Source organism: Protopterus annectens, chromosome 15.part0 (assembly GCF_019279795.1).
Source record: "Protopterus annectens isolate FY-2018-M chromosome 15.part0, PAN1.0, whole genome shotgun sequence".
Taxonomy (NCBI): domain Eukaryota; kingdom Metazoa; phylum Chordata; order Ceratodontiformes; family Protopteridae; genus Protopterus; species Protopterus annectens.
In genome coordinates, this window is record NC_056749.1 from 36,877,825 (window position 1) to 36,904,880 (window position 27,056).

General features: G+C 44.2%; 1 protein-coding gene across 1 annotated transcript in view; it reads right to left on the reverse strand.

Annotated features, from left to right (window-relative positions):
* Positions 1-27,056, reverse strand: part of VAMP7 (vesicle associated membrane protein 7) — an 881,558-nt gene that overhangs the window by 623,916 nt on the left and 230,586 nt on the right. The window contains exon 4 of the mRNA XM_044057674.1: positions 23,119-23,256. Within this exon, the coding sequence (XP_043913609.1) occupies positions 23,119-23,256 (138 nt within the window). The remainder of the gene's footprint in view (positions 1-23,118; positions 23,257-27,056) is intronic.

Genomic DNA, 27,056 nt, shown 5'->3' on the forward strand with positions numbered 1-27,056 from the left:
ACCAATCTACATAACACCGAATGTGTGATACGAGACCTTGGGACACAGGTGGACAGTAGTCTGTCCTTTGATAGTCACATCGCCACAGTAGTGAGGAAGTCCTTCTACGTGGCACACCTCTTCATAAATGGGTTCTCATCCAGGAAAAAAAAAGAGGTCATTGTTCCCCTCTACTCGACACTCAGACCCATTATAGAGTACAACACCCTTTTTAAAATGTACCTCACAAGACATCTGCAACAGCTAGAAAGGCCACAGAAGTACCTCACAAAGTGGTTTACTGGTCTCAAACAGATGCCCTACGCTGACCGCCTCAAAAAACACCAGCTTTACTCCAAGTTGATCTCTGCCTAACATATAAAGCTATGTCAAACCCAGAGCTGTTGGACATGCTACACCTAAAGAAATCCCAATCCCTCCGAGCTACACGCTCTAGAGACCTTAACCTTGTCACTACAACAAACAGGACAAGCTGGACGGATAGATTCCTGTCCCAGAGACTTCCCATACTCTGAAGCAGGCTACTCATCTATGTCAAGCAAAGTTCTTCATTAGCACTCTAAGAAAAATATTGATGAGTGGATGGGAAATAGGAACTATACCCCGCGGATCACTTCTGGGTCTTTGCTCGACAGTGGCACAGGAAAATAACTTTCTTGGATGGTGTAAGCCAGGGAACCTTGTTGGCTAGGCTCATGTAGGCCCTCGGGTCAATAGCCTAGTACCTACCTATGGAGAGTTGGGATTGGAGAGGCACCCCTGGCCAGGTGAGCGAGGGAAGCCAAAAGCCCCAACTCTATCTGGGCTTTCAGGAAGCTCCTCATCATCCTGTCCATATCTGAAGGTAACATGTTCCTAGATAAGGAGGAAGTGGAGGAGTGAGTAGACTTGGCTGGAGACCTAACCTTGGACAATGAGAATCCAGGTCTGTGATCCGAAGTTCGGCTCCAAGACATAGGAGCAGAATGACACAAATGCCTGGAGGATCCAGGTGAAGCTGTATCCTCAATAATTATAGGTGGATCTGACAAGCCTGTAAGATCAAAAGGCCAAGTGGCAGGAGCAATCAGATCTGATTAACTGTTCGGATCCGGGGTTGGTCTGCCCACCAGATCAGAGGGCCTCAGATCCAAAGAGACCCTGGATCCAACAGAAGAATCCAAAGATCTTGGATCTAAGATGGCCTGGGCTGGAATCAGATCCGGGGATCTGAGATCCAACAGCCTAGGTTTTTTTGGAAGCCACCAAAGGGATGGGAGGGAGCTTTACACTTCAGATCAGAAGGGGAAGCCTTGGAGGGGGAGACATAAGGACCCCCTGACCCAAACCTTTAAGCAACAGCTTATGGCACTTGGCTAAAGCCCTGGGATTGAAAAAGTACAGTTTTGTACCTACCATAAATGTAGATGTCCGATAGATATGCAACTGCAGTCATAACATATGGGTTGTCCTGCCTCAGGCAGCCCTCGGTCGGCCGAATTCCAAAGTCTGGGTCCGGCGTCGGCTGGTGTCGCCTCCTCTCCGACGTCACAACGGCTGGAGTATAAAAGCATCGGCAGACGCCATCTTCTTCAGTGTTTCTTGCCCCAGATGTCAGGTGCCCACTTAGGAAGGCTAAATTTTGTAAATGGATAAAAAATAATCCCAAGCATGCACAACAGTAATAAACAGATGCACCATAGGAGATACCCCCAGCTGAAGGGAAGAGGGGTAGGGACCCAAAAAGGATACAGAGGGGTAGGAGGGTGGGAAAATCCGACTGCAGTTGCATATCTATCGGACATCTACATTTATGGTAGGTACAAAACTGTACTATGTCCTTCAAGAATGCAACTGCAGTCATAACATATGGGTTGAATACCATAGCCAAGCTGGGGGTGGATGGAACTAAGAGAGGGATGGTGTAGCTATAATCCCCTGCAGGACTGCCGTAGCAAAGCCTGCTCGGGATCTGGAGTATAATGGCAGGTGGTAGTGCTTGGTAAATGTATGCACGGAGCTCCATGTAGCAGCCTCTAAAATGACCTTTGTTGCCACTCCTCTTAGGAAAGCTGTGGATGTGGCTATAGCTCTGGTGGAGTGTGGCCTAATATTGGCTGGCACACCTTTTCCATGGAAAGAGTAGCAGAATCTGATGCAGTGTCCAATCCATTTTGAGATTGTTTGTTTGGAGATTGCTTTTCCTTGTACTCCAGCAGCATAGGCTACAAACAGCTGGTCAGACTTTCTGGTGGCCTTAGTTCTGTCCAAGTAGTAGCGTAGTTGTCTGTGTATGTCCAAAGTATGCAGTAGTTTTTCCCCCCTATTTTGAGGATTGGGGAAAATGTAGGCAGATGAATAGCTTGATTTAGAGACACCCTGGAAATAACTTTTGGCATGAATGTAGGACTGGTTCTTAGGGAGACTCTGTCTTGATGAAAAATGAGGAAGGGAGGCACTGCCATGAGTGCCTGTATCTCCGAAACTCTTCTTGCAGAAGTGACTGCCAATAAGAAGGCCGTCTTCCATGAAAGAAATTGCATTTCTGAGGATGCTGCTGGCTCAAAGGGAGGAAGAGTTAGTTTTTCCAACACGTAGTTGAGGTCCCATGCAGGTACTGGCTGTTTTCTGGGAGGTTTGATATTCTTTATCCCTCTTAAAAACTGTCTTAGCAGAGGATGCGAAAACACTGGAGGGTCACAGTTGTATTTTGCTGAGATTGCTGAGGCATGAATCTTTATTGAGGAGTATGAGAGTCCAGTATGAAACAGTTCTGCCAAGTATTCCAATATCTGAGGAATACTCAGTAGTTCTTTTTGGCATTCCAGATGCTGAATCTTTTCCACTTGGCTGAATAGGTTTTTCTGGTGGAAGGTCTGCGAGCTTCCAGCATGATCTCTTGAACAGATTTGGAAAGAGAGTTAGGTGTTGAAGTCATGGAAGTCTCCAGGCTGTCAGATGCAATGTTTTCAGGTCTTGATGTACAGTCCCATAATTGTGTTGCGTTAGGAGCAGGGGCCATAGGGTCAGAGGCCATGGTTTGGTCCGAGTTATGGTCAATAGCAGTGGGTACCAGTGTTGCCTTGGCCAGTCTGGAGCTATCAAGATGCCTGTTGGTTGTTCTGCTTTTATTTTCAGTATCACCTTGGTCAGCAGAGGCAGAGGAGGGAATGCATAAATTTTTAGAGAATTCCAGCTGAAGGAGAGAGCATCCGTTTTCCAAGCTAGAGGGTGGTAAGTCCTTGTGCAGAACTTTTCCAGGTGCTGATTTAGGTGGGAAGCAAAAAGATCTATGTCCGGTATTCCCCATGTCCTTGTTAGTTGAGAGAAAATGTGAGGGTGCAACATCCATTCGTGTGGATCCATGAAATTTCTGCTCAGATTGTCCGCCAGTACATTGTCCTTGCCTGGTACAAACTGGGATTGTAAGTGTATCTTCAGGCTCAGGGATTTTTCCCAGAGAAGCATTGTTAGTCTGCAGAGGGGATAAGAATGAGTGCCTCCCTGCTTGTTTATGTACCACATGACAGTGGTGTTGTCTGTCCTTATTAGCAAATGTCCTTCTTGTAGTGATTTTTCGAAAGTCTCGATGGCATGTATCACTGCCAACATCTCCTTTTGGTTTATGTGCAGATGTCTTTCCTTTGGCGTCCATAGACCTTGAATGCATCTGCCCTCCATGTGCGCCCCCCATCCATGGTCTGAGGCGTCTGTTGTGATCATTTGGCCTGCTTGAGGTCTGTTGAAAGACATGCCTTTGTTTAGTTGACTGGCTTGAGCCCACCATAGAAATTCCTTCTGCAGGCATGGAATAAGTGGGATTACGTCCTCTAGGCTGTTGCTGTGTTGAGACCATAAGTTTTTTAAATACCATTGCAGCTCTCTCATATGAAGTCTTGCCAAAGGTATCAGAAGAATACAAGATGCCATGAAACCCAGGGCCTGCAGGATTTTCCTTGCAGTCAGCTGGGAAGCCTTGCTAGGCCTTTGAAGTACTCCGGTAAATGCTGCTGCTTTTCCTCTGAGGTAGGCCATTTGGGTTTCCGTGTCCAGTTTGGCTCCTAGGAATGTAATCTGTTGGGATGGTAGTAATTTTGACTTTTGAATGTTGACTGTGTATCCCAAGGCCTGCAGTAGATGCATGACATAGTCCAAATTCCCTTTTAAGGTTTGTTTGTTGTCTGCTTGTATGAGGCAGTCGTCCAAGTAGGGGTATATTTGAATCCCCTGCTGTCTGCAGTGTGCCACTACTGATGCCAGGCATTTCGAAAACACTCTGGGCGCAGTAGACAAGCCAAACGGCAATGCTGAGAATTGATAATGCTCTGTTCCTGCAAGAAATCTGAGGTATCTTCTGCAGCTTTGTCTGATTGGGACATGCAGGTATGCCTCCTTGAGGTCCAGAGTGACCAGCCAAGACCCCTTGCCCAGCATGGGAAGAAGCTGCTGCAACGTCAGCATTTTGAACTTTGGCACACTGAGGAAAGTGTTTAGATTTGACAAGTCTAGTATGGGTCTCCATTTGTTTTCTTTTCTTGGAACAAGGAACAGTCTTGAATAAAATCCCTGGCCTTGTTCCTGAGGAGGAACCCTTTCTATTGCTTTTATACCTAATAGCTTGGAAACTTGAGAGAGTGCCTCTGCCCTTTGATGGTGTGGCAGGTTTGGCATGCCTTGTCTTATTGGTAATGTGTGGAAGTGGAATCTGTAGCCTTAGTCTATCAAATCCAGAATCCAATTGTCTTTGGTTAAGAGGTTAAGATATGCCAGTTTTGTGAGAATAAGGCTAATTTTCCGCCCAAAGGTGCTTCTCTTTGAACCTTTGTAGGCGGTACGAAAGTGAAGTCATTGTGATTGTCCCTGTGGTGCAGCTAAACTGTCTGCACCACTTCTTTGATTTGGAGGTTGCCATTGGCGTCCCCTGTAAGATCCTCAGTATTGTCCTCTACCCCTGGCTCGTCTGCTTTTTCCCCTTTGAAACTTGTCTGAGCCAGGGAAGGACCAATTCATGGAGGGCCAGTTTCTGCTGAATCTGGGTGGCTGAACCTGAAGGAAATCCTTGACTGTCTGTACTGACTTTGCTTTTTCCTCTATGGATTTCAATACATCTTGTGCAGTAGCACCAAAAAGCTTTTGTTTCTCCAAAGGTGCATCCAGTAACTTTACTTTAACATGATCAGGCAAAGATTGATCCTTCAACCAAGCATGTCTACGTATTACAGCCCCAGTCATAGCTGCCCTACATGAAGCTTCCAGTGCATCATAACCACACTGCAGAAAATGGTTATTAACCTGCTGAGTGTTATGTATATGATCCTGCAGTGCCTTTTTATCAATAGGCTCAGAAGAGGCTACCTTTTTCTGTAAATCATCCAGGAGAAAATCTTGGTACTGAAACATGTGGAAAAAGCAGTTAAGAGACCTCATGGCTAGGGTAGTGGAGGTGTATATTTTTTTACCCCATCTCTCCAGGGACCTTGCTTCTCTGTCAGCTGGCAGTGGGTTTTTGGCAGAGGAGGAACCCACTCCCTTGGGGCCCTGTGAAATATCTTCTAGATCCACAGAGTGGGCCTTAAAAAGGTGCTTGTGAGTGTCAGGGACCCTATAATATCTGTCCGGCTTGACAGGAGCAGGAGGAAGAGAGTCAGGGTTGGCACTGGAGTCAGAGAAAACATCATCCAAAACATCCATAACTGAAGGGATAGCCAGAGGTCTGTGCTGGGGGAGCTTGAGGAAAGTGCCTTTCCTGGAGTCAGAGAATTCCTGACCCTGCCATTGAAAATGTTCCCTCATGGAATGCAGAACTTCCCCAAATGAGAAATCCTCTGGAGGGGAGGCAGAGGGAATAGATTCCTCAGCATCAGAGTCCTCGTAGGCCTGGAAGGGTTCTTCTTGAGTGCCATAGTCCTCAGAATCCCCAGAGGCTTCATCCGAGGAGAGGTCGTCCGCCTGCTCAGTTCTAGGCCTTTTCTCTGCAGGTGGCGGAGAACCCTTGTCCGGATGAGGCTGAAACCCCCTGATAAGGGACATAAGATCTGCAGCCAGAGACATGATCTGCTTATCAGAAGAAGGGGCCTGGGCAGGTTTAGGATGGGCCTTGGCCTGACTGGCGGCCTTAGCACGTGCAAAGGCCTTGATGGACATGGAAACAGGAGGCCTAGCAGCCCCACGTGCAGGCGTTACCTTGTCCACAGGAATGGTGTCGGGTAGATCCAGAACTTCGGTTTCCGGAGGAAAATCAACAACCGGCACTGGAGAGGTCTCCGAGACCAAAGGTCGTGTTAGCGCTGTGTCGTCGGCCTGGAGCGGTAGATTTACCACTTCCGAAGGAGCCGGAGCGCTAGCAGAGGGTTTAGGAGAAACATCGGTAGTGGGCGCGGGCAGAGGATGTCGGTCCCGGTCCTTGCGTTTTTTAGCAGATTGGGTTGTCGGTTGTTCCGACTGCATGATGTACGCAAAAGATTCACCGAAGTCCTCGGCGAATTCTGCCCGGCGCCTGAGAGTGCGCTTATTAAAGCAGGCACAGGCAGCACAGGCCGAGACGTCGTGGTCTGGGCCCAGGCAGGGAAGGCAGAGAGAATGGAAGTCCTTATGAGGTATTTGTTTACCACAAGACAAACAATTATTAACTTTCTCAATTTGTTCTGACATCGGCTGAGGCAAGAATAAATGTTCCCCAACGGGGTACTTAGCTTTTAGATGACTTCGGTACTGAAAACACAGGAGCTGACCGACCGGCACTTGCGAACTGCTTCTGCTTCGGGCACCGCGCGGCAAGAAAGACTGAAGAAGATGGCGTCGGCCGATGCCTTTATACTCCAGCCGTTGTGACGTCGGAGAGGAGGCGACACCAGCCGACGCCGGACACAGACTTCGGAATTCGGCCGACCGAGGGCTGCCTGAGGCAGGACAACCCATATGTTATGACTGCAGTTGCGTTCTTGAAGGACATCAGCACAAACATTGCATTCAACCTCCAGGTGAGGAGCCCCTAAACAATACAAACACTCCTTGTGCGAGTCATAATTGGGCATCTTCTGACTGCACGAGGAGCACTTTTTAAACCCAGAGTGTTTTTCAGACATAAAAAAGACCAAACACTAAAAAGTTCTAAGAAGAGAAAGAGGAAAGGGCACCAAACGCCTGACAAACACAAAACTACCCAACCAAAAGCTAGGATATCTAAGGGAAGGGAGCCAACTACTAAAACTAAGTAGACTAAAGGTAAATTAAGCTACACAAGAAAATAGAAGCACTTATCTGAGTCAGAGCCAGAGATCACGTCAGTAGCAAAATGCGGCAAATGAGATCTGAGGGTTAGACGGCAGCAGGGGATTATGAGGCAGGGAGGGGCTTGAGCCTTGGATCTGTCTTGGCTAAACATGCTGGCTCAGATCTGATGTCGGATCCAAGAATCTACTGTGAGGAATAATGACATGCATAACTTCAGATCAATTGCTTTATTTTCCTTGGCAAGAAGTACATTTTATTAAAGTCTAAGAAATGGTTCACTGCAGCAATGTTTTGGGCAAGGAGTCCCTGGAGGCAGAGGACAATCTCAAGAAGGACTGGAGATCAAGTACTGATCCATATGGGGAACCCAGTAAAACTGGTATGCAATACCAGTAATGTACTTCAACAGAAAAATTCACAAATTCGATTCTTAAGGTAGATGGCAAAACACTGAAGTATGTTGGGTCATAAAACACGCAAAATATCTCTGTTATAACATCAACATAGAATACTGAATCACCCAGGTTAAACTACCTTCTTCCCTCATTTTACTAATGGAAATTGAGAGTTAAAACAAGGTACTACAAGCACTATGCCCCTTTTCTGATACCATGATGAATGTCAAGGAGAAATTTGCTTGATCCTATATGGGCCTTACCTTCATCTGCCACCTCTCCTTCTGGAATTCTGACCAGCAAGAAAATTAATGATTTTCTATGCCAATGAAAATATGAATTGCCTTGCTTATGAATTAAACTATCTTGCCTTAAATGAATCTAATTTATCCTTCATGCTCAACTCACATCATGAAGTCTTCTGAGAAGACAACAATGAATAGTGAAATTTTAAAGACTGTGACAGTTTACAGCTGCATCAATACCCTGACAGCCGATTAGTCAGTAAACAGGACCCAAAAGAGGTCAGAAGTAAAGAATCAAAAGGACACGCAGTGGAGGGCACTACACTTAACCAAGTCCAACAGGTCGCTACCTTCTTGTAACAGATTTAAACTCAGACATGAGGGCTGCAATATATGCTATATGAAGTAAGTACTTTACTGTCATTGCTTGAGATTTTAAGAAGCACTAGATGAGAGGACATAAGGGTAAAGTACTTGTCAGCAGTGGGTGAAAATGGATGAAGTGGTATGCCTAAGTGTAAGCAGGTAAGATAAAAATTGGTGCACCCAAGTGTGCTAGCCACTACAGCGGACCTTCCAAAGTGAGAATCACTACTGAGATACTGTGGGAACGCAACATCTTACTGCATAATGGGTGCGTTTCTAATGAACCCCTTTGATCTTGTGCTGCAAAAATTTGCTTAGAACTCCAAACGTATTTACCATAAAGAGTCCAGCAATCCAGTTTTATTACACAATTTTGAAACACATTACAGAAACGTAAATTATTAGCAGATGCTACTTTAAAGTCATATGCATAATGGGCAGTTCAAACTGGAAGAAAATTGAATGGCTTAGCATGGTAACTGCAATCCTCAGAACTGAAATGAAAGTACAGTTATGTAAGTAAACACAAAATACCAGCAGATGCTTGAATGATCCCTGCTGCAGTAGCCTTGGTTATATACTGCCAAGTACATAACAGCGGGCCAGCTTCCAAGGCTTCAGGGTACCTTCCGCACACACAAACTATCAGACAGCTTGAGCTGAGCAATAAAAAGACAAGTTTGGGCTACAAGCTTTCTTGCCAACAGAGAGAGATAGAGAGGGAGAGGGAGTGAGAGGCTAAGTCCTTAAAAGATTATGCTAGGAACAAAAATAAATAAATAAAAAAACATACCAAAAAAACAAAAGGGATGGAGAGAGGGAATGCTAATGCAGCAGTGGTCATTCAAACATCTACTGTTACGATAAATTCACTTACACACGTGCACTATGCTCATCGGACTGATGACTGCTGCAGTAGCCTTAGCTATATGAGTAAATTAGCCTAGCTAACTACATTTGGGAGGTGGAAGAAGAGTCCACAGCCCATGGAGAATGGTCCTAGCAAAGCCTGACCTGGACCTACAGAAAGAATCAAGCTTATAGTGCTTTGTAAAAGTATGTACAGAGGGCCACGCAGCAGCTTCCTGAATACTTCTAGAATCCAACCCTTTCCAAACAGTCATACATGAAGCCAAAGGCCTGATAGAGTGGGCTGGACTCTGCCTGGTGAGCATAACAACAGATAACCGCCTTAGGCTACCATTTGGAAATAGTCTGTTTGGACATAGGTTGTCGCGTCTTCGTACCTTCAAAAGAAGTGAACAATTCATCTGAAAGATTTACTTCAGTCAAGATAGTACTCAAGTTGTTTGTGGACATCCAAGGTGTAGAGTGTATCCTTTCTCCCTCATTTTAAGATTCAGGATACAAAAACAGGGAGACAGATAGTTTTGTCTTAAAGTAAACTTGAATATCACTTCAGGCATAAAAGAAGCATTAGCAGTCAAAGAAAGCGAGGAGGATCCTTGAGCAGATATGATAAAAAAAACGATGTACTGTCCACGGTGTTTGTACTGTCCACGGTGTTCCATCCAAGTTGTTGCTTTTCATTTGTCTTCAGCCTGTGGGACTCGGATCCAGCATGGATCTAACTCGGCCGTATACTGCAGCATCGGATCCAAATTCCAAGCTCCTCCCCTAACCATAATGCCCCACTCTCCCTCCTCCCCTTAGATAGAGTTTGTTGCAGAACAGCACAAACCCTTTTACAGCATAAACCCTTTTATTCCTGACCAAAAGGGGGAGCAATATACATACAGATTCAGCTTAAGCCAAGAAAGCCAATGGCTGCTTCTGTCCAGTCCACTACACAGCCCAAAAATGGCAGGGGGAAGGAGGGAGGGAAGGTTGAAGACAAATGAAAACAACTCAGATGGAACGTTATGTAAGTACATAACTAGTTTATCTGAAGTTGTTGTTTTCACTTGATCTTCAACCTGTGGGACAGAGTCCCTAGCTACTATAACCTTGGGAGGTCCTCATGGAAGGATATTCCAGAGCACAGCTGAGCCAAAGGATGCTCTGCTCCTGGAAAGGAGATCCAGTTTGTAATGGGAAATAAAGGTATGCGATGAAAACCACGTAGCAACAGAACAAACTTCACCAATAGGAACCCTGTACCAAAAAGCCGCAGAAGCAGAGACTGATCTGGTGGAATGCGCCCAGACAGGGTCCAGTGAGGACAAACCTTCAGACTGACAGGCCAAAGAAATACATTCAGAAATCCAGTGAGCAAGAGTAACTTTAGAAAAAGGAGGCTTGGAAAATGAAACAAAAAAGCTGATCCGATTTTTGCAAATCTTTGGTTCTATGCAGACAGACATACAGCTGCCTGTGTACATCAAGTGTAATTTGTACTCCCCCTTGTTTTGAAAAATTGGGAAGAAGACTGGCAAATTAATAACCTGGCTAATATTTGATTCTGAAGCTACCTTTGCCAAGAAGGTTTGGCTGGTCCAAAGGAACACTCTTTGTCTTTAAAGACCAAATAAGGAGACTTAATAGACAAAGTCTGACGTTCAGAAACCCTCTTAGCTGAGGTAGTAGCCACCAAAAAGGTTGTCTTCCACGATAACTGCAAATCAACCGACGCCGCTAGTACAAACAGGGGAGAGAGCAAGGCCTGTAACACAAAGTTTAAATCCTAAGGAGCCGTAGGGTCCTTTACTTGATGGAGAAGGAAAGTACCTTTCAAAAAGGCCTTGCAGTGCTTTGATGAAGCTAAGGAAGCCGAATTTTCACCCACATGGAAATTCGAAACAGCTGCCAACTGAACTTTAACAGCAGAAAAACTAGTGCCATTACTAAAAATATGGGCTAAAAATTCAGAATGGTAGGGACAGGCTCCATAAAAAGATCCAGGTCATGCTGAGAAGCCAAGATCAAAAGACGTTTCCATTTGCTAGAGTAGGTCTTCACAGTAGAAGTCTTATGGGCGGCAATCAGGATCTTTTTGACAGGAGAAGAGAGCCCAGGAGTCCTGGCAATCACGGAAACTGGAGCAGTCAAGCAGTGAGCTTCAGGCTGACTAAATCTATGTGAGGAAGCCCCGACGGGTGTGTGAGGAGTCCTTGCAGGGCACACTAGGTGAGACCACAGAGTGGGGAACCAAATTTGACTCGGCCAGAATGGGGCAATGAGGATGACTGAGCTCCCCAGCCATTGTGCTTTCTGGATAAACATGGGAATCAGAGGAAGAGGAGGATAAGCATACAGTAGACCGGAGGGCCAAGCATGGTCTAGAGTGTATCTGGGTGATTCCCCTGGAGGGGGATCACAGTGAAAAACTTGCTGCACTTCTCATTAAAAGGACAGGCAAAGTGATTGCAGCAAGGATGATCCCACCTTAGGAAGATCCTGTCCACTACTAACAGATTCAGGGACCACTCACAAGGCATCAGAATAGATCTGCTCAGCCTGTCCGGTAGAATGCTGGACTTTCCCAGAATGTGCATTGCCACCAGAAAACAGTCAGAGGAGATCGCCTGCTCCCACAATCTCATAGCCTCATGGCAGAGGGGGTAAGATCTGTTTCCTCCATTTGTTGATGTACCAGACTATGAGCCGCCACTACTGCCATCACTTTGATAAACACCCGGGGGGCACTGGTGAGTCCAAAGGGGAGCACTCTGAACAGAAAATGATTGGCTCCCATCTGGAAGCGAAGGAACTGTTGGGAGTGTCTGTTCACCTTGGTGTGATAGTATGCATCCTGAATGTCCACCTAGCACATCAAGTCATTCATCTGCAGGAAGGGCAGAATGGACTGAAGGGTGACCATCTGAAACTTTGTCTTGGCAATTGACAGGTTCAAGGTAGAAGGATCCAGAATGGGCCTTATGTCCTCCATTTTCTTTGGCACCAAAAAGAACCTGGAATAAATGCCTGAGCTGGACTGGTCTGGGGGGGCTGGATGACTCGTTCTGAGAGCAGCCTGACGATTTCTATGGCTGCCTCCTCCTGCTGACTGGGTGGAATGTCTGGAAGGTGTCTTTGCAGAGAGAGAAGATGAAGGAATGGGCTAGAGTAACCTCTGGAAAGGATTTACAGCACCCAGCCATTGTTCATGATTGACTCCCAAGGCTGTTGAGTGCAGCGATAGATGCTCACTGACTGCCTCCAGAGGTGTGCAGTTGGGCAACTGCTCAGGATTGATGAAAGGGTCTATCGGAGAATGAATCTTGAAACCACTGGTTCTTCAGACCCCCTCTGCCATGAGGGCAGCATCTGTCATATCCCACTCTGTCCCTGGGGGAAGACGAACCCTGTGCTTTCTTGGGAAAACCTTGAGACTTTTGAAACCATGTCTTTTTAACTCCATGCTGATTCCTCAAAAAGGACCTCTGCAAAGTACAGAAGTGGATCCTGATGGCAGACTAGGTCTGCCTGTCTTTCTCACTCTGGGTCAACATGTCATGAACAGTTATGCCAAATAAGGTCATAGGGAGCGTTTGTGAAAAATGCCTTGAAGGGCTCTCAAAAAAATCACAAAGCTGGAGCCATGTGTGCCGCCAAATGGCCACACATGCCCCGGCAGGCCTAGAAGAATCCTCAGTTGCATGAGACAGTAGTCTCATGGACGTTTTAGAAACAGCAGTTAGGGTGGCCATGCGGGATGAGAAAACCTTCTCCTCAGCAGACATGGACCCTGGGGCTGACTCAGTGACCTTCTTGACCATGTCTCTCTGCAATCTGACAACGTGGACCAAATAATTCCCAGCATGTAAAGCAAAGGTGGCTGAAGCATAGGTTCACTTCCCAAAATGATCCCTCACCCTAGACTCCCTGTCCAGGGGATGGACTGTGAAGCTCTCCTGAACCAGCTCCTTCTTGGTGGCTGCCACAACCACCATGGCATCGACTGGAGACCCCTTAGACCAATGGGGCTTGTCCAATGGGCCACTGACCACCTTGTCCAGGCACTTGGAGATGGGCACAACCATATCTGGTTCTTTCCACGTCCTACTAGAAATTAGGTCCACCAAAGGATCCGCAGGAGGGGACATCCAGGAAGTAGAAGGTCCTGTGCCAAATGCCTCCAGGAATACAAACCCATTGGAGTTGGGCTTGAGGGTAGACCACCCACCACACTGGCAAAGGATTTCCATGATTGCCCCAAAGGAGACATCATCCGGGGGTGACAAGGGGTACCTTTCCCCTTCATCCAAGTCTCTATCATCAGTGAGAGACTCCGAAGGAGAGTCTAAGTGCCTTCTTTTTAAGAATGCTTCTGAGGAGCCTCCTTGGGGAGGAACTCCAAGAAGGAGGCATGGCAGAAGACTCTGGCCCAGAAAAAGGAGCCAGGGCGTAACCTGAGGAAGAGTGTGTCAAGGCTCTTGAAGGAGCCAAAAGAACCCTCTCCATCACCTCGAATTCTGAAAGAAAATGGATCCCAGAGAGCACAGCAGCCAGAGACGAAACAGGAGACTACCTGACCACTGCCCCTGGTGCTCAAGGGGGAGCCAGAGCAGAGCTTCCCAGCACCGTAGCCCCAGGGGGAAGGGATGACTCAAGAGTCTCCCAGTCAACTCTAGTGCCTCGGACCTGACACCGAAGCTAAAGCTCCAAGAGTCAGTCTTCTCCAATAACATTGGAGCTGAACTGCTCAAGGTAACTGTCAGATTTGAGGTGCAAGGGACCATCGATCCAGATCCCTCAACACTTGGGAACCTCGGAACCGAAGACTACGAAGCCGAAGGTCGAAATGGAGAAGAATAAATTGGGAGGAAGTTAAACTGCGTGCTCATGGCCCCAGAGGAGGATGAAGCAGGCAAGACTCTTAACTGGATCTGGACCCATAGAAACTTCATCATCATCCTGTCCACTTTGGCTTCAGACAGGCTGTGAGTGGACCTGATCAAAGAATCCACCGACCCTGACCGATAATGACACCGAGGGGAGGCAGAGACAGGAGACCCAGCCCGAGAAGTCTTCAGCTCTGGGAAAGAGCAAGAAAACTGGAGCCAAGGAGAACTCCAGCCCAGCTCAGGCAGAGACTTAGTGGGAGGCTCAACAGAAGACACCCGCTCAGGGGATCTCTTTCTCAGATGATCCCTTTCCTTATGATGGGCCTTCTCTCCGTTCCCAGACTTCTTAGGAGGAGTTTGAATCCCAGCAGCTGGGGCGAAGAAGAGGCCTTGGTCAGTGGAGAGAGATGCCCTTTGAGGCTCAGTTTATTCTTTCTGCTGATGATGGCATGGGGGTTGAAGCCAGTGCAAATCGAGCAGGAGGAATCCAAGTGTGGCACCCCCAAACACACCACGCATGCAGTGTGGGCATCTGAAGGAGGAAACTTATGCCCACACTGCACACGTTCTGAACCCTGTTTGGAAGTCTCAGCCATGGAGACAGGAAACAGGATACACACACTCACTCTCACAAAGGGAGAAGAAAGACAGAAAGGAGAATTTTTTTTTTTTTTTTTTAAATAGTTTTACCAATGCGGGAAAGAAAAGGGAAGGAACACAGCAGAAAGAAAAGAAAGTACTCAAAAAAGAGAACTTACAACCACTCAGAACACTGAGGACCTTAGAGCAACTGGAACCCGTGCTGCTCGAAACGAGCAGCAAATCAGATCTGAGGGGAGGAGCCTGGATTTTAGATCAGATGCTGGATGTATCGGATCAGAGTCCCACAGTTTGAAGATCAAATGAAAACAACTTCAGAGCAGATGATAAATTAACCTTGACAGAGGAATAAGAAAGATCATAGAATAGTAAATCACAGATATATTGTAAAACCAAAGAATAACTAGCAATAAATGAGTGTTGGTGATGATGTTGGCACGAACTAGAAAATCTTTTCCATTTGCAAATATATGATATTCTAGCTGCAGGCTTTCTTCCATCTAACTGTACCTGCTGCATGGTCTCAGTAAACAAAGAGGAATTAAGATCCTATCATCCAAGCAGTCAACTGAAGTTCAAACGTTCTTATGTGAGTAGATCCAGTCTGTGTGAAAGCTTGTGGTAATTGCTCCGGACCATTTCCAATAGAGAACCATGGTTGCCTGGGCCAGAAAAGAGTCATTACATCTTTTTCAATCTTCACAAGTAGCCTGAATATTAGTGGAAAGGGTGTAAAAAAGCATACAGGAACATTCTTGTCCAAGGAATAGAAAAGGCATCCATCTTCCATGCCTTCTTGCATGGAGACCTAGAACAAATTCTTGCAAGATGACTGTTCAAATAAAAAAGTCTACTTGAGGAACTCCCCACAGATGGATCAAATCTTGAAGACCCCCAATCTACTTTATTTGTGCAGGTCTACCCTAGTCCTCCTCAGCTTGTCTGCCACGCAGTTTTATGACAGAATAAAGGATGCCTGTGGAGTGAGATTGTACTGTTAACCTACATCCCAAGCTAACATGGCTAGACTGCAAAGGAGGTATGGACTTGGTTCCCCCATTTGCTGATGTACCACATGACTGTAGAATTGTCTGGAACAACTTGAAGAGGTCAAGGGAACAAAAGATGATTCAGACAGTTGAGTGCCTTGATCATGGCAACCATCCCTTTGATATTTACATGCTTGTACCTGTCCTTGGTGTCCCACACACCCTGAACTTTTATCCCTCCTGTCCCAAAGCAGTCAGTCACCACAGATGCCTCAGACCTTCTTTGGGGACAGGGAGGGAAAAGGAGGGATCTAGATTTAAGGATTTCTGCTGTCTCTACTAAATTATTTATCTTTTGACAAATCCCAGCACTAGGATTTGAAAACACAAAGGGTGTTGGTGCTGGGACCAAACAGACTTCAGATACCATTGTGTCTTTCTCATCTGGACTCCTGGCAGGGGTGTCATGAGACCCAAAATCCTGAAGTATTTCCTCACAGTGATCCAAGTCTGAGTGGAAAATCTTCGATATCGATATACACACATTACTAACTGTGGAAGAAAAGCTCTTTGAAATGAGGTGTCTAACTGGCAACCCAGGAACAAAATCCTATATCAAAGAATCAAGAATGGATTTTCAATGTTCTCTTGGAATCCCAGCTTGTGTAACAGAACTGTCATCCTGACAGAGAGATTCCAAACACTTTGAAAGACTGCAAAGATAAACAAGTTGTCAGAATATGGCAAACTGTGGACATCTTGTAGCCTGCAATGAGCTACAACTGGAGCTAGACACTTATTGAACATGCTTTGTGCAGTGGATAGTCCCAAAGCTGAGGCAGAGAAAGTACAGTTGTGTACACTTACCACAAATGTAGATGTTCAAGTGTATTCACTGCTGCAGTCATCACATTTGGGTTATCTGCTTGCAGCAGCCCTCAGTCAGCCTGATTATTAATGTCTTGGGTGCTGCGTCGGTTGCTGTCATCTTCCGTGATGTCAGGTAGTCAGGGGTATAAAGCATGCAGCCGATGCCATAACATCAGTTTTCCCCCCTAATGGGAAGCAATTAAATATATATATGTATATATATATATATATATATATATATATATATATATATATATATATATATATATATATATATATATATATATATATATGGTTCTAGGACGGAAGATCGAAACAGAAAAGACCGACACCGACTTCACCGATGCGAAAACACCGACACGGAAATGATCGACACTACAAACCACAGGTAAGGGGTTTAAAATTCGCTAATCAAGCCTACCATGTTCAGGTAAGGGGTTTAAATTTAACACCCGGATAACACTGCCACCTTACCTGAACATGTTAGGCTTGATTAGCTTAATTTTAAACCACTTACCTGTGGTTTGTAGTGTCGATCATTCGTCGTGTCGTGAAGTCGTGTTCGTCGGTGAAGTCGGTGTCGGTCTTTTCTGTGTCGATCTTCCGTCCTAGAACCATATATATATATATATATATATATATATATATATATATATATATATACACACACACATATATATATATATATATATATATATATATATATATATATATATATATATACACGCAAGGTTATACCTCCAACAAAAAAGCAAATACACCAAAAAGCTTTTAAGCACAGTAAAAAGGAATAGAGGTATAGCCAAAAGAAGTCAGGGGGCTGGAGGGAGGGTAAACAGGACTGCAACAGTGAATACACTTGAACATCTACATTTATGGTAAGTGTACACAACTGTACTATGTTCTTCATGTTTCACTGTTGCCATCATCACATTTTAGATTCCCAAAGCTACGGATGGGAGGAGGAATTTAGATAGCATTAGGACCAGCTACAAGGCCCTGCAAGTACGCAGTGGCAAAGCCAGCTCTGGATTTAGAGAAAATTGGCAAATGGTAATGCTTGGTGAAAGTATGTACAGAACTCCAGGTAGCAGCTTCTATGATGTCCCTGGTAGGGACACCTCCGAGAAAGGTTGTACGGGTAGATGCAACCCTGGTTGAATGTGGTCTGATCCCCTGTGGGATAGGTTTTCCAAGGTGCTGATAGCAGAAATGAATGCAATGGCCTATCCATTTAAAAATGGTTTGCTTTGAAATAGCCTTCCCCTCTGCCCCTGCACAAAATGCCACCAGCAGTTGTTCAGATTTCTATTGAGGTTTAGTCCTGACCATGTAAAATCTAAGTTGTCTTTGCACATCTAAGGAGTGCAGTATCCATTCTCCTTTGTTCTGTGGATTAGAAAAGAAGGTTGGCAAATGAATGGACTGATTAAGAGCCACACTGGATACCACCTTGGGCATGAAGGAGGGATTGGTCCTGAGGGGCACCCTGTCCGCATGAAAGATGATGAAAAGCTCCACTGCCATAAGGGTCTGTAATTCAGATACCCTTCTTGCTGAAGTGATTGCGAAAAGGAAGGCTGTTTTCCAAAAAAGGAATTTTAACTCTGCACTTGCAGTTGGCTCAAAAGGAGGAAGAGTTGAGTTTTTCCAATACAAAGTTAAGGTCCCAGGCTGGAGTAGGGACTCTCCTGGGCGGTGTTAAGTTTTTGGCCCCTTTGAGGAACTGCTTGAGAAGTGGATGAGAGAAGAGGGGTGGGTTCTGTGTTGTAATGAGCTGAAATGGCTGAGGCATGAATTTTGATGGGGGGAAAAGCAGGCCCTTGTGAAGCATCTCAGTTAAGTATTAAAGAATCTGAGGTAAATTGGGTGCTGCTGTGCCCAACCCTTGAGTTTGGTTTCAGGCACAGAATCTTTTCCATTTTTCAGCATACGATTTTCTAGAACTAGGCCTCCTTGCCTCCAAAATGACATCCAACACTTGTTTATTGAGGGATGGTAATGGAGAGATTAGGTAATTAGCCAGGCTGCCAGGTTCAGGGTTTGAAGCCGAGGGTGCAGAATCTGACTCAGTCCTAGGTCTCTTAGAGGGGGAAGGTTGGCTTCCCGTGATTAAAGTAACAAGGTCTTTAGCCATTCTTATTTGTTTTTTAGGCACAGAGGCCTGACCATGTTGGTCTGGGCATTGTTTTTCTAGCCCTGGTTCGAGTTTTAGGCCTTGAAGAAGAAGATGGTGTTGCTTTAATATGCAAGTCAGTAGGCCTGAATACACCCTAAGAAGCCGGTGCCTGCACAGCGGCTCCGGACCCTTCCAAAGTAGAGGCATCCGCAGGTTCCACAGTTGAAGCATCTTGCGGCATACCGGACTCTGAATGGGTCTCAGTAGAGGCCTGCGAATCTGAAGTAGCGGGTATCAGGGGCTGCGAAAGCACCTCACTGAGTACAGGCGAACTGGCGACTAGCTTAGAAGCGTTGTCGGCAGCTTTGGACCTAGTTGACCTGTCTCGGTCTTTATATTTGTGTTTTTTTAGAATGTCGGTAGTCGGGTGGCTTACCAAAGACATATCTGGATAATTGAACAGAGTACCAAAATATTTAGAAGCGTAAATATACTGACGACAAATGGTTCATTATTTAAATAAGGCACAAAACAGACAGCGAGGTACGTTGTGGTCAGTGCCTAGGCAAGGAATACAGTATGATTGAAAATCTTTATGAGGTATTTGCTTTCCACAAGAAATACAATTATTGACTTTTACTGACATCGGTTTAGAGCAAGAAAAGGTTTCCCCAACAGAGCAAGAAAAAGTTTCCCCAACAGGGGGTACTTACTTTAGTTCAAGACTTTGGTTTTGAAACTCGAAAACGAAAATTATAGGAGTCAACCGACCGGCACTAGCGAACTGCTTCTGCTTTGGGCACCGCACGGCAAGAAAGACTGATGTAATGGTGATGGCTGCGTACTTTATACCCCTGACTACCTGACGTCACGGAAGATGAGACAGCAACCGACGCAGGACCCAAGACCTTGATAATCAGGCCGACTGAGGGCTACTGCAAGCAGATAACCCAAATGTGATGACTGCAACAGTGAAACATGAAGAACATCTAATAATGTGATCCAGACACAAACAACCTTAAGAAACACCTGAAGTCTGGATGAACAGGACTGTGATGAGCATCTTTTAAGTCTAGTGTCACCAGGAAACCTGAAAGAGGAAGAAGAGATAACAGGTTGTGAAGTGACATCATTTTCACAACCTATCACAAACAGGTCAGGAAATAAAGATCCAAAACAAATCTTCAAGCATTTTCTATCTTTCTTTGCTACCAAGACCATCCTTGAATAAAAACTCTTTCCCAAATAGGAAGGGGGAACTGGTTCTACAACTCCTTTGACAGCATGTGATGAACAAACAGGGAAAACAAGAGAGTCCGATGTGGAGGACGAGGAATGACCCCCTGGAAAAGAGGAATTTCCTCCCACTACCATCTGTAACCCTGATGAATAATCCTAAGAATGCATTTGTCTGAGAATATTTGTTGACAAAGACAAAAATGGAGACTCACACCATCTCCAAGCAAAATGGGCCAAAGTGGGAGGTAGTCACAAGGTCTTTTGAGCAGTCCTTCAGACTTGTTGGACTGTCTTTGGTTTTGGGAGGGTTTTGGCGTCTTCCTTTTGGAATCCCCTTCTACTTCTTATAGACCTGTTTACCTGTATTTTCTCAAGAGTGTTTATTCTGCTTTTTGCCAAATTGGATAAATAGTTAAAGAATCCCTTAGAAAATCTGTAAAACAAGGCTGAAAAATCTTAAAGGTTCCCTGGACCAGCTTACCCCTTCATCACACTTTCTGATCACATATGCAGCAGAGGGGACAAAAACTAAATCTCTCCCCAAAAGAGAATTTAAAATCTTATTTAACATCTGGGAGGTTCTGAGAATGTAGCCATGCAAACCTTCTCAAAACAGTATCAGTGGCTATAGCCCTGAAAGAAACATCAACAGAATCATACCCAAACTGTAAAACTAAGTAACAACCTGTGCAATAGAAGAAACTAAACGTATTAAAGTTGATTTTTCCATACAAGAAGAAACTGTGAAAGCATGAGGAATGCTTTACAAGCAATTAGTCAAAGAACTTTAATATATGAGCCTGACACAATTCAAAATTCTGAAAATGAAAGTTGGAAGAAGCACATATATTTTTCTCATATACATGTACAATTTTGTCATCCACATCAAAAGCCAATCCTACTGTTTAGCAGCAGCAAAGCTACAACTTCTGGATCAGGTTTGGGACTAAATGTATAAAGGACTGTGAACCTTTATACATCCTATCTGCCTTACCTTATCTTACCATTTTAAATCCCTATCACTCAAATAGACCACTCAGATCCTAAAATCAACTTCTTCAAATAAACAAATCAAAACTCCCAGCTGGCCACATGCTCTACTCTTTCTCTATTGACAAACTATGGAACGCTCTCCCATCTTCGCCTTCATAAAATCTCTGTGGAAGCACCTCTCCACTTTGTGGCAACACAGATGCCTCAGTTCTCATCCCTCCATAACCGGATTCCTCACACCTTAAGTCATATTCATCCTTAGTCACATCTTCACCCAGTCAAATCTTCCTGTTATCAGTAATTAAAACATGTAAAAGATCTCCATCTATGCCTAACTATCCAGGAACAACTCAATTACACCCCGTTATCCCTAATTAAAACATGCAAAAGATATCTATCTGTCTATGCCCAACTATCCAGGAATAATTCAATTACACCCCGTTATCACTAATTAAAACATGTAAAAGACATCTATCCTAACTATCTAGGAATAACTCAATTACACCCCGTTATCACTAATTAAAACATGTAAAAGACATCTATCTATGCCTAACTATCCAGGAATAACTCAATTACACCCCATTATCACCAATTAAAACATGTAAAAGACATCTATCCTAACTATCCAGGAATAACTCAATTACACCCCATTATCACTAATTAAAACACGTAAAAGACATCTATCCTAACTATCCAGGAATAACTCAATTACACCCAGTTATCACTAATTAAAACATGTAAAAGATCTCTATCTATCCTAACTATCCAGGAATAACTCAATTACACCCAGTTATCACTAATTAAAACATGTAAAAGACATCTAGCTATCCTAACTATCCAGGAATAACTCAATTATACCCCGTTATCACTAATTAAAACATGTAAAAGACATCTATCTACCCTAACTATCCAGAAATAATTCAATTACACCCCGTTATCACTAATTAAAACATGTAAAAGATATCTATCCTAACTATCCAGGAATAATTCAATTACACCCCGTTATCACTAATTAAAACATGTAAAAGATATCTATCTATGCTAACTATCCAGAAATAATTCAATTACACCCCGTTATCACTAATTAAAACATGTAAAAGATATCTATCTATGCCTAACTATCCAGGAATAACTCAATTACACCCCGTTATCACTAATTAAAACATGTAAGATATCTATCTATGCCTAACTATCCAGGAATAACTCAATTACACCTTGCCAGGTACCACTGTTCTGGTAACACTCAGAGCACCTTGAAAAGCAAAGCAACAGGGCTGTTTTAATGATTATACTTTCTTTAAATGTACAGTAACGTGATTAAGTTATTATGCATCCCTTAACTGTATTAATCTGTACATATCATATGTTACATGTAACTTATTCTATTTTTGTATTAATACTCTGTACAATACCATTTGTATCTACTAATTGCTTTAAATATTATGTACTACTATACTAACTGCCTTGTCTTTTAGTCAGTTCAGCTCAAGCTGCCTGATAGTTTGGACATGTAGAAGGTGCCCTGAAGGTTTGGAAGCTGGCCAGCTGTTGGTGCTGAGGGTTAAGGCTGTGAGCTGGAGTTCCTGTGGTACAGAGTTTGATTCCCTCATCCCTTATTTGTCAACCGTGTGACCTTGAGCAAATCACTTACTTACACACTGTTCTTCAGGTTGACCCTGAAAAGAGACTGTGTATCAAGTGGACTTATCTGGTAAATAAATGGATATTGTTATAATCTTTTGGCTCAAGTAAGAGCCATCAACAAAACTGTCTTCCAAATACAAAATTGCAGAGTAGAAGAAAGCTGCAGGTTCAAAATGAAGCAGTCAACTCCAGAACAAATATCGTTGGCAGGATATAATATACATAGCTACGGCTACTGAAGCAGCGCTCAATATGCTGGACATATACTTGTTATCAGGTGAGTATGCACTAACTCCAGCACTGCAGTGTGTCAAATTATCTCAGATTTGATACAGATAATAAGCAGGGCAATGGGTTTCAGAATCAGGCATTACTCTGCCTGAACTGTAGTTTATTGCTTGAAATGTTAAGACTCTCATAATTGTGTTTTGCACTTCTGAAAGGGACACATCCAATATCTGAGATAATTAACAATAATTAAAAAAGAAACCGTATTCATTTCTTTAAGTTTCATCTAGGAGGGTACCCCCCCCTTTACAGCCGGACTCGCATTCACCTCTATTCTGTTACGGTGACTACAGAGTTCATTTACAGGGACACACACACACACACACACACACACACACACACACACACACACACACACACACTTTTTTACTTTTGTGTGCGTAACAAGTTTCATGGTCTTCTACTTCTTACCATCTGAGCAGCAAGAACACTGGAGAATTCACTGTTCATTGCGTAAGGCAAAGCTGTCTGTGCTCGGGAACCATATGTAGTCTGAAAACGCTTCTTAATTTCATTCAAGAAGTTAAATGCACGTGAACGCTCAAAATCCTGCAAGAAAATCAGTACAAGAAATTTCCAATTAATGTTGGTCCAACATTTAAAATCAGATTAAAAGGCAAGATACTTTTTCTGTGTTAGTTTACCATGACCCCCTCTCCCAAACTCTTAGACCACCATCAAAATGGCAGAAATCATACAGCAAAGCAGCAACGGATTACTTACGAGAACTGTAATGACAAAAGTGAAATGGTTTACCTACAAAAATAAGAACATGGCAATCTTAGACAGTTAGTGGTCAAAATGTTCTACAAAGGATGTGAATACAAACATCTTACATTAACTAACACTCCCCCCACCATAGCCCTGGTCGATGCTCAGTAGTTCCACAAGACCCTTTTAAATTACATGTTTTGCTTACAGTTTACCAGTGGTACCTCCCTGGACTACATGAAGAGAGACATGGAGGAGCTCTCCGATCTTGTAGCCCAGGTAGGTATGACCCTAGCCCTGAGCAGCATGCTGCCATTACCCAGAATGATACCACAGTACAAGGACAAAATGACCGACTTCAACAACTGGCTAAGCTTCTGGTGTCATTCTAAGGGGATCCAGTATCTGTCTGCCTGGGATGACATGATCGGCAGGCCACGATGCTTTGCCAAAGATGGCCTGCACCCAACACCCTTGGGTTTCTGGATACTGGCTAAGGCTCTTGCCACCCCTATAAGGTTCAAATGACAAATTCACCACTGTAACAGGTACAAGCAAGCAAAATCTGGGGGTAATGCTACTCAATGCTAGAAGTCTAAACCTCAAAATGCATTCACTCGAGGCGCTCCTTAAAATGGAGAACATTGACATCTGTGCAGTGACAGAGACCTGGTACAAGGCTCCAAAGAGCACCCCTGCATTACCAGGCTATAATTCATACCACACCTTTCGGCCACCTAACCTGGACCAAAACACTAAAGGTGGAGGTGTGTCTATATTCATTAATGATATCCACACTGCCAAATTGTAACTTGCTAGAGATCCCCCATCATGCCTCAGGATTCCCACTCCTCATTTCTTGATACACTGGAAAATATTAGGTACAACCTAACACCCTAATAATGGGCGATTTCAACTACCCCACCATTAACTGGGAAAACAACTCATGTAACAACTCTTTTGCTCAATGTTTTCTGGAATTCATAAATTCCAACGCCTTGGACCAACTTATCCACACCCCCACCAGGGGCAGCAATATCAGAGATCTGGTCATTACCAACAAGGGCGATTGGTGTTCCACACCAGAGGTCAATTCCTCACTGGTCAGATCCGAACACAAGCTAATCACTCTAGACATCCACATCGTGACCCCCCCCCCCCCCCCATTAGGGAAACCACCAAAAAATGTCTCCAAAGCCAACTTTACGCTTCTTAAGACAGAAGTGGCAAACTTCTCGACACCCATGCAAACGGACAATAGAGGTAAGACTGCTGAATCCTACACAAATGCACTTTATAAGCACTTACACGAGTTCATGGATCGTGCTATCCCTAACAGAACCAATATGCTATTTTCCCAAAAAGGAAGCCAATCTGGTGGTCCCCTGCCATAAACAAACTCTACAACAGAAGAAATAAACTGTTGCAAAAAAGACTAAAATCCCATGACTGGAAGAACTCCCTGGTCAGCCTCAGTAAGAAGCTGAGCTCCCTCATAAAAGCCTTCAAAGCTAGTTACGAAAACAAAATCATCACTGCTTCTAAAGACTACCACAAAACATTCTATAGCTATGTCAGGAATCTTAACGGCAACACTCAGATCTGCTCAGAGTTACAGCACAACGGCACTAAATATACAGAAAGTACAGTTTTGTACCTACCATAAATGTAGATGTCCGATTAGGTATGCATCTGCAGTCATCACATATGGGTTGTCCTGCCTCAGGCAGCCCTTCGGTCGGCTGGATTCCAAAGTCTGGGTCCGGCGTCGGCTGATGTCGCCCCTTCCCCGACGTCAACGCCTGGGGTATAAAAGAGTCAGCCGACGCCATGTTCCTCCGTTTTTCTTGCCCCAGATGCCAGGTGCCCTCTAGGAAGGCTAAAGTTGGAAAAATGCAGTAAAAAAATCCAAACATTTGCAAAAAAAAATATATATATATATATATATATATATATATATATATATATATATATATATATATGTATGTATAAACAAATACACCATAATAGACCCCCCCCAGCTAGCTAATAGAGAGGTAAGCACCCTAGGAGTACCACAGAGGGGAAGGAGGGAGGGTAAACCTGACTGCAGATGCATACCTATCGGACACCTACATTTATGGTAGGTACAAAACTGTACTATGTCCTTCAAGGATGCATCTGCAGTCATCACATATGGGTAGAATACCATAGCCAATCTGGGGGTGGAGGTACTAGGAAAAGGATGGTGTAGCTAAGATACCCTGCAGGACAGCTGAAGCAAAGCCTGCTCTGGATCTGGAATATAAAGGTAAATTGTAATGCTTGGCAAATGTATGCACGGAGCTCCATGTGGCAGCTTCTAAAATGTCTTTTGTAGCCACCCCTCGTAAGAAGGCTGTGGAGGTGGCTGTGGCTCTCGTAGAATGAGGTCTATGTTAGCTGGCACAGTCTTTCCATGAAATGAGTAACAAAAGCGGATGCAATTTCCTATCCATTTTGAAATTGTCTGTTTGGAAATTGCTTTTCCTTGAGTACCAGCAGCATAAGCTACCAACAGCTGGTCAGTTTTTCTGAAACCTTTAGTTCTGTCCAAGTAGTAGCGCAACGGTCTGTGAATGTCCAGGGTGTGCAGCAGTTTCTCCCCTTTGTTTTGTGGATTTGGGAAGAAGGTAGGCAAGTGAATAGCTTGATTCAATGAAATCCTGGATACCACCTTTGGCATAAAAGTAGGATTAGTTCTTAATGAAACTCTATCCTAATGGAAAATAATAAATGGCTGAACTGCCATCAGGGCCTGCAATTCTGAAACTCTTCTTGCTGAGGTTATTGCTAGAAAGAAAGCAGTCTTCCATGAGAGGTACTGTAGATCTGCCGATGCTGCTGGCTCAAATGGAGGCAGTGTTAGTTTTTCCAACACGTAGTTAAGGTCCCAAGCAGGTAGAGGAGGTTTCCTAGGAGGTTTGATGTTTTTGATTCCCCCTTAGAAACTGTCTTAGGAGAGGATGAGAAAAGACAGGAGGATCAGTATTGTACTCTGCTGAAATTGCTGAAGCATGAATCTTAATAGAAGAGTAAGACGGTCCATTGTGGAATATTTCTGCCAAATATTCCAGGATATGTGCCATGCTCATCATAGTCGCATCTAGGCCCTTTATGGTGTTCCAGATGAGAAATCTTTTCCATTTTGCTGAATATGCCTTCCTTGTGGAAGGGGGGCGAACTTCCAGAATAATATTCTTTACTCTCTGGGATAGCTTATCCTGAAGAGGAGTCAAGGTATTCTCCAGGCTGTTAGTTGCAATGTTTTCAGGTTGGAATGTAGAGTTTTGTAGCTGTGCTGTGTCAGTAGAAGTGGCCATAGAGGTAGGGGCCATGGCTTTGTACGTGACAAGCTCCTTAGCAGTGGGTACCAGTGCTGTCTTGGCCAGTCCGGAGCTATCAGGATCACTTTTGGCTGCTCTGCCCTGATCTTCAGTAACACCTTGGTCATTAATGGAACAGGAGGGAATGCATACACTGTCAGATTTCTCCAGCTGAAAGAGAGAGCATCCACTTTCCACGCTTATGGGTGGTATGTCCTTGAGCAGAATTTCTTTAGTTGATGATTGTGGGGGGATGCAAATAGATCTATGTCTGGGCTCCCCCAAAATTGTGTT